At 46.8% G+C, this 14379-nt stretch overlaps 6 protein-coding genes across 6 annotated transcripts; 3 read left to right on the forward strand and 3 right to left on the reverse strand.

Moving 5' to 3' along the window:
* The first annotated feature begins 1086 nt into the window (after positions 1-1086).
* LOC120895850 (galactose mutarotase) lies at positions 1087-2955 on the forward strand. The gene is made up of 3 exons (XM_040299529.1): positions 1087-2104; positions 2175-2510; positions 2576-2955. The coding sequence occupies exons 1-3, from the start codon at positions 1370-1372 to the stop codon at positions 2828-2830; spliced, it is 1326 nt and encodes a 441-aa protein (XP_040155463.1). The 5' UTR covers positions 1087-1369; the 3' UTR covers positions 2831-2955.
* LOC120895851 lies at positions 2905-4406 on the reverse strand. The gene is made up of 2 exons (XM_040299530.1): positions 3892-4406; positions 2905-3830 (listed from the first exon to the last, which is right to left on the reverse strand). The coding sequence occupies exons 1-2, from the start codon at positions 4279-4281 to the stop codon at positions 2979-2981; spliced, it is 1242 nt and encodes a 413-aa protein (XP_040155464.1). The 5' UTR covers positions 4282-4406; the 3' UTR covers positions 2905-2978.
* Positions 4407-5186: 780 nt separating this feature from the next.
* Positions 5187-6066, forward strand: LOC120895765 (glutathione S-transferase 1-1-like). Its single transcript, XM_040299362.1, has 2 exons — positions 5187-5409; positions 5484-6066. The coding sequence occupies exons 1-2, from the start codon at positions 5275-5277 to the stop codon at positions 5991-5993; spliced, it is 645 nt and encodes a 214-aa protein (XP_040155296.1). The 5' UTR covers positions 5187-5274; the 3' UTR covers positions 5994-6066.
* A 17-nt stretch (positions 6067-6083) lies between these two features.
* On the forward strand, positions 6084-7858 carry LOC120895764 (glutathione S-transferase 1-like). Its single transcript, XM_040299361.1, has 2 exons — positions 6084-6566; positions 6660-7858. Exons 1-2 carry the CDS (start codon positions 6285-6287, stop codon positions 7401-7403), a joined length of 1026 nt encoding a protein of 341 aa, XP_040155295.1. The 5' UTR covers positions 6084-6284; the 3' UTR covers positions 7404-7858.
* Positions 7784-9834, reverse strand: LOC120908427. Its single transcript, XM_040319403.1, has 4 exons — positions 9661-9834; positions 9093-9596; positions 8504-8680; positions 7784-8404 (listed from the first exon to the last, which is right to left on the reverse strand). The coding sequence occupies exons 1-4, from the start codon at positions 9790-9792 to the stop codon at positions 7901-7903; spliced, it is 1317 nt and encodes a 438-aa protein (XP_040175337.1). The 5' UTR covers positions 9793-9834; the 3' UTR covers positions 7784-7900.
* A 2772-nt stretch (positions 9835-12606) lies between these two features.
* On the reverse strand, positions 12607-13517 carry LOC120908434 (glutathione S-transferase D5-like). Its single transcript, XM_040319415.1, has 2 exons — positions 13282-13517; positions 12607-13212 (listed from the first exon to the last, which is right to left on the reverse strand). The coding sequence occupies exons 1-2, from the start codon at positions 13411-13413 to the stop codon at positions 12607-12609; spliced, it is 738 nt and encodes a 245-aa protein (XP_040175349.1). The 5' UTR covers positions 13414-13517.
* Between the last annotated feature and the right edge of the window lie 862 nt (positions 13518-14379).

A 14379-nucleotide genomic window follows, 5' to 3' on the forward strand; every position in this document is an offset into this window, starting at 1 on the left:
GCGATATGTCTCACATTTCATGCGTTTTCGAAGGTTTCTGCATCTCAGCAACAACGGAAAAAAAATCTAGTTTGTGCTTTTGTGCGATCTTGTGTCGAGAATCGGTTTGTACACCAAACTATACTGATTCTAAATATGTTTCAACAGATCGAGATTTCCTCTTTTTTTAAAGTATTTATACGTGCTTGTGTAGATTGGCAAATGATTTCAGGATTGAACTATTATCCTATCCCATTCTTTAATGTGTCGTCCAACTGATACGAAAACTTATAGCTATTATCAGTTGATTTTATTAAAAAGGTTTTTTATAAAGGTTATTAATACGAATGAATTTTAAAAGTTTACGCTGGTAATCTCTATCTTGTGAGAGGATGGTGTCGATGCTGTGGTCCAATTTGCAGGTGATGCGTTCCGCAGTGTATCCATGGCATTGGGTTAAGATGTGACGGACGGTGATGTCGACGCCACAGAAACTGCATAGTGGTGCGCTGGATTTTTGTAATAAAAAGGTGTGGGTGAGCCGGGTGTGTCCTATCCGTGATAGGATTCTCTGGTCTTGGTATGATGGATGGTCTCTCCACGGTGGTGTTGTGGTCTTGATGGTTCTCAGGAAAAAGCGGCCGCTACCCAACCAATAACTATTCCAGCTATTGGCGATGATTGATTTGCTAAGGTTATTGAGGTGACGGCATGGAAGAGTGTTATGCGATATATGCGTAAAACAAATCAGTAAGTTACATTGATATTGCAATTAATTGTATCACGTTGGTGATAACGTGTGGTTAGAATTTGCAGCGAAAAGGAAACAATTCGGGACAGAAAGTGCTTTAACCCTTGTGGTGAACCACGAAATAAAACAGATTCGACGCTTCTTACTATTGTTTCATTTTTTTTTTGTTTCAGACCACGATCTTACACTCAACATTCCACCGCCACTTGAACTGACTGGAATGGTTTACGGATGAACGTACCGAACAGCTGATGAATGCTGGGTGTGCATGAACTCTTGTCGGATCGCGATAACGGTGCGGTGCGTACACTCTCGCACACTAATACACGCTGACGGGTGGAAAGGCAACATTGCCCCTTCGTTCCGTTGCCACCGTGGTACGATTGCGTGTGGAGCAAAACAAACTCAAATAAAAACAACCCTCAGCAGGCGGCGAGCCATCACTTCATCTTGTTGATTGTCACCGGTTGTACGGCGTTTGTGCCATTTCTTTCTTTTATCTGCAATTATTTGCTGTTTCAAAATTTAACGTGATAAAGCCACATAAACCAAACGAGTTGTGGTCGGTGCAATTGGTGTGGTAGAGACGCGCGGAAGAGAAGGCTGTTTACTGTTCATCCTCAATTTGCCCTGATAGCGATGAGTTCCAGCAGTGCCGAGGGAAACGGTTCCCCCGATAATAACAATAGCCGACCGTCGGGGGCTTCAGTTACAATTAAGTCAATAGACAGCAAAGTCGAACAGCGTGGTTCAGTGACGGAAAGCTACGAAATGGTCGATACCGGCAAGAGCGCCCCGCCAGTCACCTTAACCGTGGACGGTTTCGGCACAGTGAAGCATCCCAAGACCGGTGCCACTGAAACGGTGAAACGTTTCACCTGGCAGAACACCGATGGCATATCGGTGCAGGTCATTTCGTACGGGGCCATCATCACCGTGATGAAGGTGCCCGATCGCAACGGTCGGGTTGATGATGTGGTGCTAGGTTTCGACGACATTCCCGGCTATCAGACACCGAACAATCCGTACTTCGGTGCTACCATCGGGCGCATCGCGAACCGAGTTGGTGGTGGCAGATTCACCCTCAACGGGCAGGAGTTTCAGGTGACGAAGAATTTCGACAAGCGGCACCAGCTGCACGGCGGAAAGATTGGGTTCGACAAGTACAACTGGGAGGCGTTCGTGGATGGGACGGCTGTAACGCTTACCCACACATCCCCCGACGGTGACGAGGGATATCCCGGTGCGGTGATGGTCAGCGTTCGGTACGAGCTGAAGGCGGACAATCGATTCGAGGCGCTCTTCAAGGCTGCTTCGACAAAGCCAACGCCCATCAATCTCACGAACCATTCCTACTTTAACCTGGCCGGTCATGTAAGTGTTGCTACGTCGAGTATGGATATCAATTAGGCAGAAAATAATTCATTGCACCTCTCTCCAACAGGCAACCGGGCACGAGGAAATCTATCGCCACGTAGTGAGCATCAATGCAGATAAGATTACCGACACCGATGTCGATTCGATTCCGAGTGGCAAATTCATCTGCGTCGGCGGCACACCATACGATCTGCGCATACCGCGCGAACTCGGCCCTGCAATGGCCAAAACCGTGGGCAAGGGCTTCGACGATAACTTCTGCCTTACGAAGGGCACCGAACAGGGCCGCACGTTTACCGCACGCGTGATCCATCCGCACAGTGGGCGCGTGCTGGAGGTGTACACCGACCAGCCAGGCGTGCAATTTTACACCAGCAACTTTATGCCGGATCCCAACAAGAATGTAAGAATGCCGGTGACGGAACGACGATGTACGGTACTGACTTTCCCGGTTTAATTCTTTCGCAGATTAATCCGAAACCGGTCAACGCTCCGGAATACTACGAGGTGACTCGCCTCGAACCGCTCATCCCCGAGGGAGCGGCTGATCCTCCAATTCGCGGTAAAGGTGGCGCAAAGTACTGCAAGCATGGTGCCTTCTGTTTGGAAACGCAAAATTTCCCTGACGCGATCAACCAGCCCAACTTCCCGTCGGCCGTACTAAACCCGGGCGCACAGTACGTGCATGAGGTAGTGTATAAATTTGACGTACTTCGTGACTAATATGTAATGAAAGAAAGCAAAAAACCCAAGCTATGTCGGATATCTATAGAAAAGGTTTCCTAACATAAAGAGGATGGATGGTTTAAATCAATCCAGTATATTGTCATATCAATAAAAAATATTTTTAAAAAATCTAGCTCGTTCGCAGCTAGCATGCATCGTCGACATCGATGTCACCTGTCTCCTTCCACTGCTTGGCATCGCTTTTCGATGGTAATCGGAAGCGAAACTCTTCCTTGAAGTAATCGTACACCTCCTCGCCCAAACTTAGCATGTCCACGGCGAGACTCTTCTCGTCTGGCTTCCACTGGCGATCGGCCGATCCCGCAAACAGTTCCATTCGAAGCAGCGTTACCATCGACGGGTTGAGGTATCGTTTAATGCTGTTGAAAAGCTGTGCCTTTGTTAGCTGCGGTCCTCGCTCCATCACCACTCGTTCCGGCATTGCAGCTGGTTGAACCTCTGGTACCGGACGATTGGCCAGTTCCTGCACAAGCTTCTGGAGTTTCTCTATCTCGCGGACACTCTGGTCCATCTTTTCCGATAGAGCAGGATCGATGACGGGCACGGTGACCGGTTCTGGCGGCGATTGAACCGTATTCCCAACGGTGGAGTTCGGTGCATCATGCTGCTGATTGTTCGCCGATGACGTTGATGCTGATGACGTTGAATCAGAAAATTGTACACTGTCCTCCACAAGGATCGGATCAACGTTCAGATTCCCGTCGGATACTACCGATTCATCGTTCTCTTCGCTGAGAAGCTTTGCATTCACTGCACGCGGCCCTGATGTACTGGGTAGGGAAAACACTTTCTTGTTCAACAGTCTCCCCACACGTGCTGGGCCATTAGGTGTGGATACGGTTTTAATCCGTATGATCTCGCAAGGAGTAATGTTCTGGTGATGCGATGGGTTTTGTATGTTTAGTATTTTTATTTTTTTAACCGGCGTCTCATCCGACGCTCTTCGCACTGGCTGTTGGTGTTCGATGTGACGAATCTTGATAAAAAAAACTGATAAAATAACTATTCAAGAGCAATATAATCACAGACAACATTACCTGTCTCATTGCTGGATGCGGTGAGTACGTTTGTACTGATTCAACCGTCTTGTCTTGCACCGAACTGCTGCAGTCGCCTTCGATGTAGATGGATCCCGTTTCTACGTTTACGATGGTTTCGTCCGGCATCACCATTAACCGAGGTATCGCCATTTTCGTGAGCCGATCGCGCAGATCGTTCATGAACATTTTACGCTCAAAGTGCTCCTGGCAGACCACCTTATTGGACACCTTGTCCACCGGAAGGTCTACAAACTCGAGACGGTCCGCGTTTTTCGCCCATTCTATCAATCGTTCTTGATCGCGCACGGGATACCGAAAGTAGTGCAGCTCCTTCCGTGACGCCGTGCCATTTTCACAGTCACGAAACGTACACCGACAGCCACCCATGGTCGTAATTACAAATGCAAAAGTTTGAAAATCACAAATATAATTATGTAGTCTCACCGAGACCTCGCGTCCCAATTCTACGTTTGCCTGACCGTATTGTTGTTTGATATTCCTTTCTGTGGATCCGTTTGTTTACACGGACGCTGAAAAAGCCGTTGACAGCGGTTTGACAGCTCAGCTGTACGGTACAGGGTAATTCGCAGAAATACTTGAAACATTTCTCGTTGTGCAGTTCACAATTTAAATCACGAAACTTTTCACGACAAGCCGTTTTACCATCATTCCCTACGACGTGAATTTCACTGAACTTTAAGAAAATATTACAATTATTTTAATGCATTTTTAACGCAATGTTATCAATGCGAATTTCATTACCAAGAATCCATGATTTTTCACAACTTTACATCAACTGTATTCCTCGATGTTCGATGCAGTATCGTTTGTATAACGATTGTATAACGAACAAAGAAGACACACAGACAAATTGTTAGTCAGAAAACTTAAAACCTACAAAATTGCCATCATTACCTAAGTTGCTAGTGAAAGAATCAACGTTGAGCTACATAATAAAAATCCGACGAACTAAACACATGACGTCTCAAACGTAGTGAGTTGAGCAGATAGGACAGGGTAACTTCCTTTGCTATAAAATTCATCATATCTGTATCATGTGGCAGCTATCATACTTCCTTCCACAATATCTGCTGTAAATATGGATCAAGACATGATGTCATCCTATTCCATCCGTTCAACGCACCGTTACAAAGGATGATGATTATACATTCCAACCCGCACACACTGAACTGCGTATGGGTTCGACCGTTATAGGCAATACTCCGGTAAATGACGCAACCGAACGATAGCGCTGATAACGGTCAGATTCATAAAATAAATTTGTAGCCGCAGCTCAAGTGACACTGTTGCCCGGCCGTTGCCTCAGTTGCGATTAGGTTCTTTCCGTGTGCTCCGGACGCAGACGCGCTTCTTCGTGCTATGGATTTCTATCACCTTCCCCTGTCGGCCCCGTGCCAATCGATCCGTCTGTTGGCCAAAGCGCTCGGTCTACATTTGAACCTAAAGGAGGTCGACCTGTTGAAAGGTGAACACCTGAAACCGGAGTTCCTGAAGGTACGTACGAGTCGCAAACGCGAGAGAGAGAGTGAACAATGTCGTAACACGTTCTTGACTCCTGCACACCGTAGATCAACCCACAACACACCGTCCCGACGCTGGTCGACAATGACTTTGTGCTGTGGGAATCAAGAGCGATCCTGACGTACCTGTGCGAAAAGTACGGCAAAAACGACGGCCTCTATCCGAAGGATCCGAAAAAGCGTGCCGTCGTGAACCAGCGCCTGTACTTCGACATGGGCACGCTGTACCAGCGGTTCTCGCAAGCCTTCTACCCGGTCATGATGGAGGGCAAGGAGCTGAACCCCGAACTGGTGGTGAAGCTAGACGAAGCGCTCGAGTTTTTGGAAAGCTTCCTCGACAAAACACCCTTCACTGCGGGCGATAAGCTAACGGTTGCCGATTTCAGTCTACTGACGAGCATCACAACCATCGACGTGACGGCCGGGCACGATCTCAGCAAGTACGCCAACATTCAGCGTTGGTACAGCCAGCTGAAGGAGTCGGTGGCGGGACATCAGGAAATTTGCGTCGAAGGTGCCATCCAGTTCCGTGACACGTTCAACCCGATCAACAAGTAAACCAACAAAAAAAAAAATAAACCATGCCATCCATCGCAAACGGTACAATAAACAGCAACGTGGATGCGAAAAACACACCGTTCCCTTAGTTGGCAAGATCCGAAACCTAACAAGCGTGTCTGGTGCGCCTGGATATGATTGAGCTGAATGCAATGCAGACACGCACCAGCGACAAAGAGGGGAAATCACACACACACACGCGCACACTGGCAGACCCTAGAGTATGTCGGTTGATAAACGGAACCCATACCCGATTACGTACCCGATTAGATAAGATGACCGAAAGAAAAGATGACAAACAAACAGGGCGACAACGACGACGACGGGATCCACCCAGTGGTAGCGCGCCTTGCACGGATCCCCGCCGGTGGGAACTTTATCAGTTGTTGCCACATCGTACCTGAAAGCGAAAGCAAATCCTCTACCGCCATGCCTCGACTCGATCTGTACTATAACATCATATCGCCCCCGTGCCGGGTGGTGCTGCTGTTTGCGAAATGGTTGAAGCTGGAGCTGAACCTCATCGAGCTGGATGTGTTGAAGCGCGACCACTACAAGCCAGAATTTCTCAAGGTAGACGACTAGCGGTGGAAGGTAAAAAGCGGATCGACGACCGTTCCTGTCTCTAATAACTCTCCAACATCCGGCCGGGTTTTTATTCTGCAGCTCAATCCCCAGCACTACATTCCCACGCTGGTCGACGCCGATGGTGACGTGGTGGTGTGGGAATCGAGCGCCATCCTGATCTATCTGGCCGAACGGTACGGTGCAGCAGACGACGATACGCTCTACCCGAAGGATATTGCACTGCGCGCGAAAGTCAACCAGCGGCTGTTTTACGACATCGGTACGCTGATGCGCAGCGTGACCACCTACTACCACCCCATCCTGATGGGGGGCGAGGGCAAGCTGGAAGACTTTAAGAAGGTGCAGGATGCGGTCGGCGTGCTGGACAGCTTTCTGAGCGCGAGCCGTTGGACGGCGGGCGATCACATAACGGTGGCGGATTTCGCGATCGCTGTGACGGTGGCCGCCCTGGACGGATTGCTCAACTTTGACTTTAGCGTGTATCCCAATGTGCACCGGTGGTACGAGCAGTGCAAGCGCGAGCTCGTCGGCTACACAGACATTACGAAGGAGGCGGCCCAACGGACGCAAGCCTTCCTGGAGCGATTTCGCGCTATGCGGGCCGCCGACCAGCAGCAACTGTGCGAACAGCAACGAACTGTGCGGCAAAGGCAAAAGGAGGACGGGACTGATGATCAACAGCAGCAGCAGCATCAGCAGCAGCAGCAGCAGCAACAGTACATCGAATTGCAGACGCAGCCACGATCGGGACGGACACGCGACACCGCACCGGACTACGCAAGAAAGCCGGATGAGTCGACAAAAATGGCCACGGAAGATTAGGATTAGCATCTCGGTGGCGCAAACGGTCACCAAACGAAGTAACGTGACAAACGCTTCTGTGCAGTGTGCGCGGCGAGTCAATAAATGGACCCGAAACGTGCCACGCTTATCGCTTGCCAACGGGCGACCGAGCGATGCACAGGTTTTGAGGAGTAATGTGGCGTGTTTTTTGTTGTTTACTGCTCGTTGCTGTTGTATCCGAGACCATCGTATCTTATCAACGCATGATGCGCGCGTTAGCCATGTGCAAGTCACCGTTTTGTTGAACTTAGCGCAACAGCAGCACACCTGCATGCGGCTATTTATGAACCGGGGAGGGGAGATATTACCACAGATAGGAGAAAAGGGAAAGACACACACACACACATGAGCACATCTGGTCTGGTTTCTAATGACCCGCAGTCATTTGGCCGAGTCCTCGCCTAGCACTTTATTGTAAAAGCACACTTCATAAAGCACTGACGTGATCCGACCGTACCGTGTCTCTTCTCCGTACCTTACTTGTTCATCGATTGCAGCAGAGCCCGGAGCTCCTCCTCGATCGTTTTGCGCGTTGGCTCCAGGTCGGGAATGTGCGTGCCCATCTTTGCGAACCATCGCTGCACGTTCGGGTACGCCGTCAGATCGTACTTCATCATGTCGAGCGAGCAGAAGCTTACAAAGATCGAAAAATCGGCAATCGTCAGCTTCTGGCCAGCAACGTACGGGCTGTCCGTGAGATACATCTCCACTATCTCCACGCCGCGCTTCACCTTAGCCAGATGCTCGTCCGTGATTGGGTTGTTGCGCAAGTGCGACAATACCGCCTGCAGTGTGGTGTTCTGGAACATTCCACTATCGAAGAAGAGCCGCTGATGTACGATCGATCGTTCGCAAGCATCCTTTGGGTAGAGACTATCGTCCAGTGCGTACTTCTCCGCCAGATAGATCAGGATGGCGTACGACTCCCACAGAATATGGCCATTGTCCACCAGCGTGGGGATGGTGTGTTGTGGATTCACCTACAATGAGAAGGTTTTCTTTTGATAATGAGAAGGGTTCCTCACACACACACGCACCATTCGGCCGTTGCCCGTTGGCCACCACCTTTCGGTACATACTTTCTTGAGCACTTCAAAGTCCGCCGGATCATAGATGCTCGTCACTATGTGGTTAAACTCCAGACCCAAATGGCGGGCCAGAAATACAACCGGCTGACATGGTGGTGAGCGAATGTGGTAATACAGATCCATCGTGTGTATTCGATTCCTGGCAGCGAACGGTACTGGCCAATGTGGCTATATGTTCGGAAACGCACAACCGAATGGAAAAATGCTTATCACACAGCCATGGTTTCTAATCAGCAATTTGCAGGGGTTGCTAGGGCTGCAAGGAGTTGATGTTTGTGTGTCAAAATGTGGACCAATAACTAACTGAAAGATAACTTGTTACTGCAAAATGGATGGTCTTAATTGACAACAATTCACTCTTTTTTAATATAATTGAATTTCCGAAACAAGCGCCATCCACCACCCCTGCTTTTGTAGAGAGTTTTATTAGATAATTAGCATCCATTCCTCCCTCCGGCGTGATAAGGCGTGATGTGTAGGAGTGACGCTACGCATTATTCCATCAAGCAGATGCAAATTCAAGCTCGTTTAGTATCTCGCTACCTTTGTGACAGACTACAGCTACAGTTCCTCACACTCAAATCTTTCGATTGACTACGTACGCCCTGGTGGCGTCCTCTACCTCCCTTTGAAACTCAACACAACCCGGAAGCTCTGCCACCACTCTCCCGAGCCAATCTCTGATCCGTGGATAAGGTGCAAGCTCGTAGCCCAACCAAAGCGTGAGCGCATTGACCGTAACTAGCAAACAAATGTCCGCCACCGTCAGCTGATCTGCGGCCGCGTACGATCGTTCGGTAAGGAAGCGTTCCAGCACGTCGGCTGCCTTCTGCAACCTTTGCACCTGCTTCTCGCTGGGCTGACTGTTCCGCATTTGAACGTGCACGTTTTCGTAGATCTGTTTGTACAGTGTGCCAACGTCGAAGAAGAGCCGCTGATTCACTACGCACCGCACTAGTGCATCCTTCGGATAGAGCGCATCGTTCTTGGCGTACATTTCCACCAGATACAGGACGATCGCGCACGGTTCGAATACAACAGTGCCGTTGTCTACCAGCATCGGCAGGATGTGATGAGGATTGAGCTACAAATGTGTGACATGTTAGCGCAGTACACCAACTAATTCTGGGTTCATCCTACAATAATACCTTGGACAGGGTATCCATTTCGACGGGATTGTATATGTTCATTTTCCTGAGGTTTAGCTTTATGCCTAGCTTCTTGGCAACCAGTATGACGCTCTGACTGGGCGGTGAAACGAAGTTACAGTAGTAATCCATTCCAAATGAAACGGAGAAAGTACACACGCTTGCAAGCTACTGTACAGGTAGATGAAGTGTATTTAGAGATTTTATAATACTCACGTACACAGAAGCTATATCAAAGGGGGCTTTAGTTTTCCGGGTGGACTACGGTGGACGGTGAAGGTAGTGTGGACAATTGGTCCGATAAGGTGTGTAAGCAACATCCGTCGTGGTGTACCAAACCTAGCGATTGCAAATGTAATCTACGCGTGTCAATTCATTCGATAGACCCTTGTTTACTTAGCCCTTTTCTGCTCCCAACCCTACTCAACACTCCTCCATTGTACGATCGTTGCATAATAGTGCATTTTGAGTGTAGAATATATTTAAAAATTAATATCACTACTAGTAAAAAATATTCGATTTTATTTAATTTAATTTTTTTATTTTAATTTAATTTATTTTAATTTAATTTATTTTATTTATTATTTTATTTTTTAATGTCCGTAAATGGCCCTTGTACGCTCGGGGCAAAAATCCTAGTCCTAGCTATCCTAGATAGTGCAAAAAAACACAGCAGCAAGGAGCTCACGGGAATTGATAGCCCCTTGCAGCAGCCGAGATGGGAATACACACTGCATGATTTTTCTCCTTTACATTAAGCGACTCCAAACCAAGCAAGTAAGAAGGTTGGACCCCGTCAGACCCAGGATGGAGTCGTAAAGCGAGCCTAGTAAACTTGCGCTGAATGCTTTTCAGACTATACAACAATATTTCAGGATGGATCGAACGGAAGCGCAAATAACGGATTTAGGCACATCTCTTTACACATTCTCATCATAAGTCCTAATGTCTGGTTTCCCCCAGGAGATAACACTTTTAAAGGCCGGGAGACATTGTCCGTACTCGCTAGTGTAATTTCGATTTTCACCAGCGCATCTGGCGGCGGCTGACCGAAGCATTTTGCCAAACAATTTGGAGCCGCTTCGGAAAATATGTTATTTTTCCATGTTTTTGCTTAAATCGTACAAGTTTTGTAAAAGGTAGATACACATGTTCTGCACGCATTGCATCCATTTTCGGTTTGAATAGCGATGAAAATAATACTTTATTTTGAGATCCTGCTCGACCTTCGATGACCATAAAAAGCTTCCAATAGCCGCCGCCAGATCCGCTAGTGAAAATCTAAATTACACTAGCGAGTACGGACCTCCCCCGGCCTTTAAGATGTTCATGAAACGTGAGTTTACAATCTACAGCAAGACATCAAGATTTCATATGCAGGATGTGCGCATCAGCGAGGTATTACAGATTACATTATTATGCCTAATCGGGTGACGTGCTCTAGTGATGGATATAGTCTGGCATTTAACTGGACACAGCTTTAATCGATTTCGGATACACCATTCTCCGAATAGGTCAAGCATTTCTTGCAGGCCCTGACAGTCGCTTGTGCCTTTGACCACAGTAAACATCTTTAAACCATCGACATAGGTAAGATATGCTTCCACGAGCAGAATGTTTGACAGGTCATTGATGTAGAACAGGTATAGCAGAGGTGCAAGGTTGCTATCCTGCGGAATCCGAGACGTGCTAGTGAACGTGTATGAGCGTTGTGATTCAATTCACATTTAGTAGGTACGGTTCTAGAGGATAGGACTTCACCCAGGATGAAAACCAGTTTTGTTAGTTTTACGAGTAGTATTTCGTGGAAGATGCAGTCAAACACAGACTGGAAGTCAATGTACACTGCGTCAACCTGAGCTTCACGATCCATATTCTGTAGGCACTATGAACACTATATACAATACAATTAATTAGTTTTCTAGAATACCCTGGATCATAGCTAGATCTTAGCTGCGATCGCTTCGATCTTTCATAGTGAATTGTCCCGGTTGCTTATATTGTGTAGTTATTTAATTATGGTTAAATTAATTTATTCAATTAACTGCATGGCTTGCCCAACTGCTAAACTATATCATGCAATAATTAAGCATATGATGAACTGACGTCTAGGCAATTAGCTCGAAAGCAAACTGATCATTTTGAAATGAGTCTTAGATGCTATTAAAATCAAATTGCACATAGCACAAATTAAAACTTAAGGATATGAACAACAATGCTTAATTTAAGCTATAATGTCACCTCCTGAAGCAAATATACTTTGCGCAACCAATGTTCGCTATTCTAGAGACTGATTTAATAGCAACGCCGATTGTGATTGTGAGATGCAAACAATGTGTATTTTTTTTAAAACAATGTATGCATACTAGCATAGATAGTAACATAGGGGCACCATATAACAAAATCATGCTCGAGCTGTAGACCGACCAAACCATAAATAAAGGAATTTCAAAAACAAACTAAAATCAAGAAAACACCACACTTGAGGGAATTTCCTTTTTTAACCAACTTCTACGACACCACAAACATTAAAGCTATCTTTTAGATCCTGTAGCTCGATGCCGATGCTGCAGATGGTATTGTTTTTCAGTCATTTACTATTGAAATGAATGTCGATGTCTAAGTGTCCTGTTTTTTTTAATTTCATTCATTACCGCTCACGGATAATAAAGAGATGCAGTTAACAGTCGCAGAAAAATTAACGCCTTGGTTGAGAGTATCAGACAGCTCGTACTAAACTGTATGACAATAAACTTATACAGTCAACAGCCCCTATTTGTGACTTTGTAATAATCAGAAGCTAAACATTAGATTAGATAACATATATTTAGGTTGAACGAAAATGTGGACTCATGGGTGGCACGAAAGTGCACTTAATACTTTAATTCATTTATCACCTTTCATCCCTGACACAATAGTCTACCACTTGAGGTGTTGCTAATGCAGTTACACAATCCCTTGCACTGTTCCTCCACGTCCTTCACTCATCCCGCCTTCCGAGATCACTTTTTTCACACTCAGACAGATGTTTTGCGTACGAGCAGATCCACGTCCATCTGCTTCGGTCGGGTCGCTTGTACCGTCCGTCGCGCTTCCGGAATTAGGCGTAGTCCACCTTTCCCAGTTGAGCACCCGATCCCACCGAAACTTATCGTCAAGCGGGAACGGTTCGAGATCGTACTTCAGCCAGTTCAGTGCGGTCACACTGCCGAGCAGACAGATGTCCGCCACCGTCAGGTGATCGGCGGCCGCGTACGATCGTTCGGTAAGGAAGTGCTCCAGCAGATCCATCGCTTTCTTCAGCTTCTCCATCTGCTCGTCGGTCGGCTGCTCCTTCTTCACCACCAGATGGATAATGTCGATGATTTGCTTGTACAGCGTGCCAATGTCGAAGAAGAGCCGCTGGTTCACGACGGACCGCACCTTCGGGTCCTTCGGGTAGAGCGTGTCATCCTTGCCGTACACCTCCACCAGATACGTCACGATCGCGTACGATTCCCACACGACGTGCCCATTGTCCACCAGCGTGGGGATGGTATGTTGCGGATTAAGCTACAAACAGGAGCCGATTAGCACGAAAATGTCCGTCTTCAGTCATCCAGCTTCCAGCTTCCAGCTTACCTTAGTCAATGCATCACGTTCAACAGGATCGTGTATGTTCGTCTTCTTCAGGTTCAGCGTAATGCCCAGCTTCTTGGCAACCAGGATTGCGCTCTGGCAGGGCGGTGAAATGAGGCTGTAATAGTAATCCATCTGAACTGACTACGGCGATCTACGTGGTTTAACTTTGTGTGACGCGCTGGTCGACCGTTGTTAGGCAGCAGTAGCTTGCTCTGAACTGTACCGAGGGCCGGCGTTTACCGGTGGTTTTATAATATGTATTGCGAGACGCCCGACACTAATACCGTCACTGTTGAAGAGGGTTTCCATTGTACGAACGATGCTAGATGATGTCAGAATACACACCAACACTAATCTGGTGTGATATTTTGAACCCAGGCAAAACGCTCCAGCATGACTGGTCAAATTTTCTGTAAAAATAAGTGTGCGTGTGTGTTTGTGGACAGCGATATGAATCGTTCCACATACACACGCCCTTGTGCCGTAGGGGTGTAACAGCAATTATGTTGTTTTTTTTTTCGTTGGATATGGTTGGTTCCCCACACCTTCCTCTGTCATTCTACATCGTACATTCAGCAGCGTCATAATGATTCTGGCCGAATGTTTACTCACACAATCGATCGTTCGATGGGAGAGCGAGGTGCAGGTTACAGGTGTGCGGATGCATGAATAATTTCACTCTCGGCTAACGTACCACCATCAAGTTGTAATCGTTCCATTAATCGATATGATATCAGACGATTTGGGTGGTGCTTTTGTGACACATTTGATACAGAAATATGTATGTAACTTCCTTCAGCATTTTATTCCATAATTGCACCAAAAAACCAATCATTAAAAGGATTTTTTCTATTTATGTTTGTTTCACACATTGACATATGCATGAAACATAATGATAAACACAAAGAGTATGAGAGAAAAGTACAATATGAAACATTTAGCTACAGCAATGAATCAGTTATTGTAATTGACGCTAGCCATTACTGCCAATAATTATTCACTCGTACAATATGAAACATTTACCTACAGCAATGTAAAAACAATTACTTTAACACTAATTTGTCTGCGTCTGTATTGTATTACAAAATATTCAAAGGA

Source organism: Anopheles arabiensis, chromosome 2 (assembly GCF_016920715.1).
Source record: "Anopheles arabiensis isolate DONGOLA chromosome 2, AaraD3, whole genome shotgun sequence".
Taxonomy (NCBI): Eukaryota; Metazoa; Arthropoda; class Insecta; order Diptera; family Culicidae; genus Anopheles; species Anopheles arabiensis.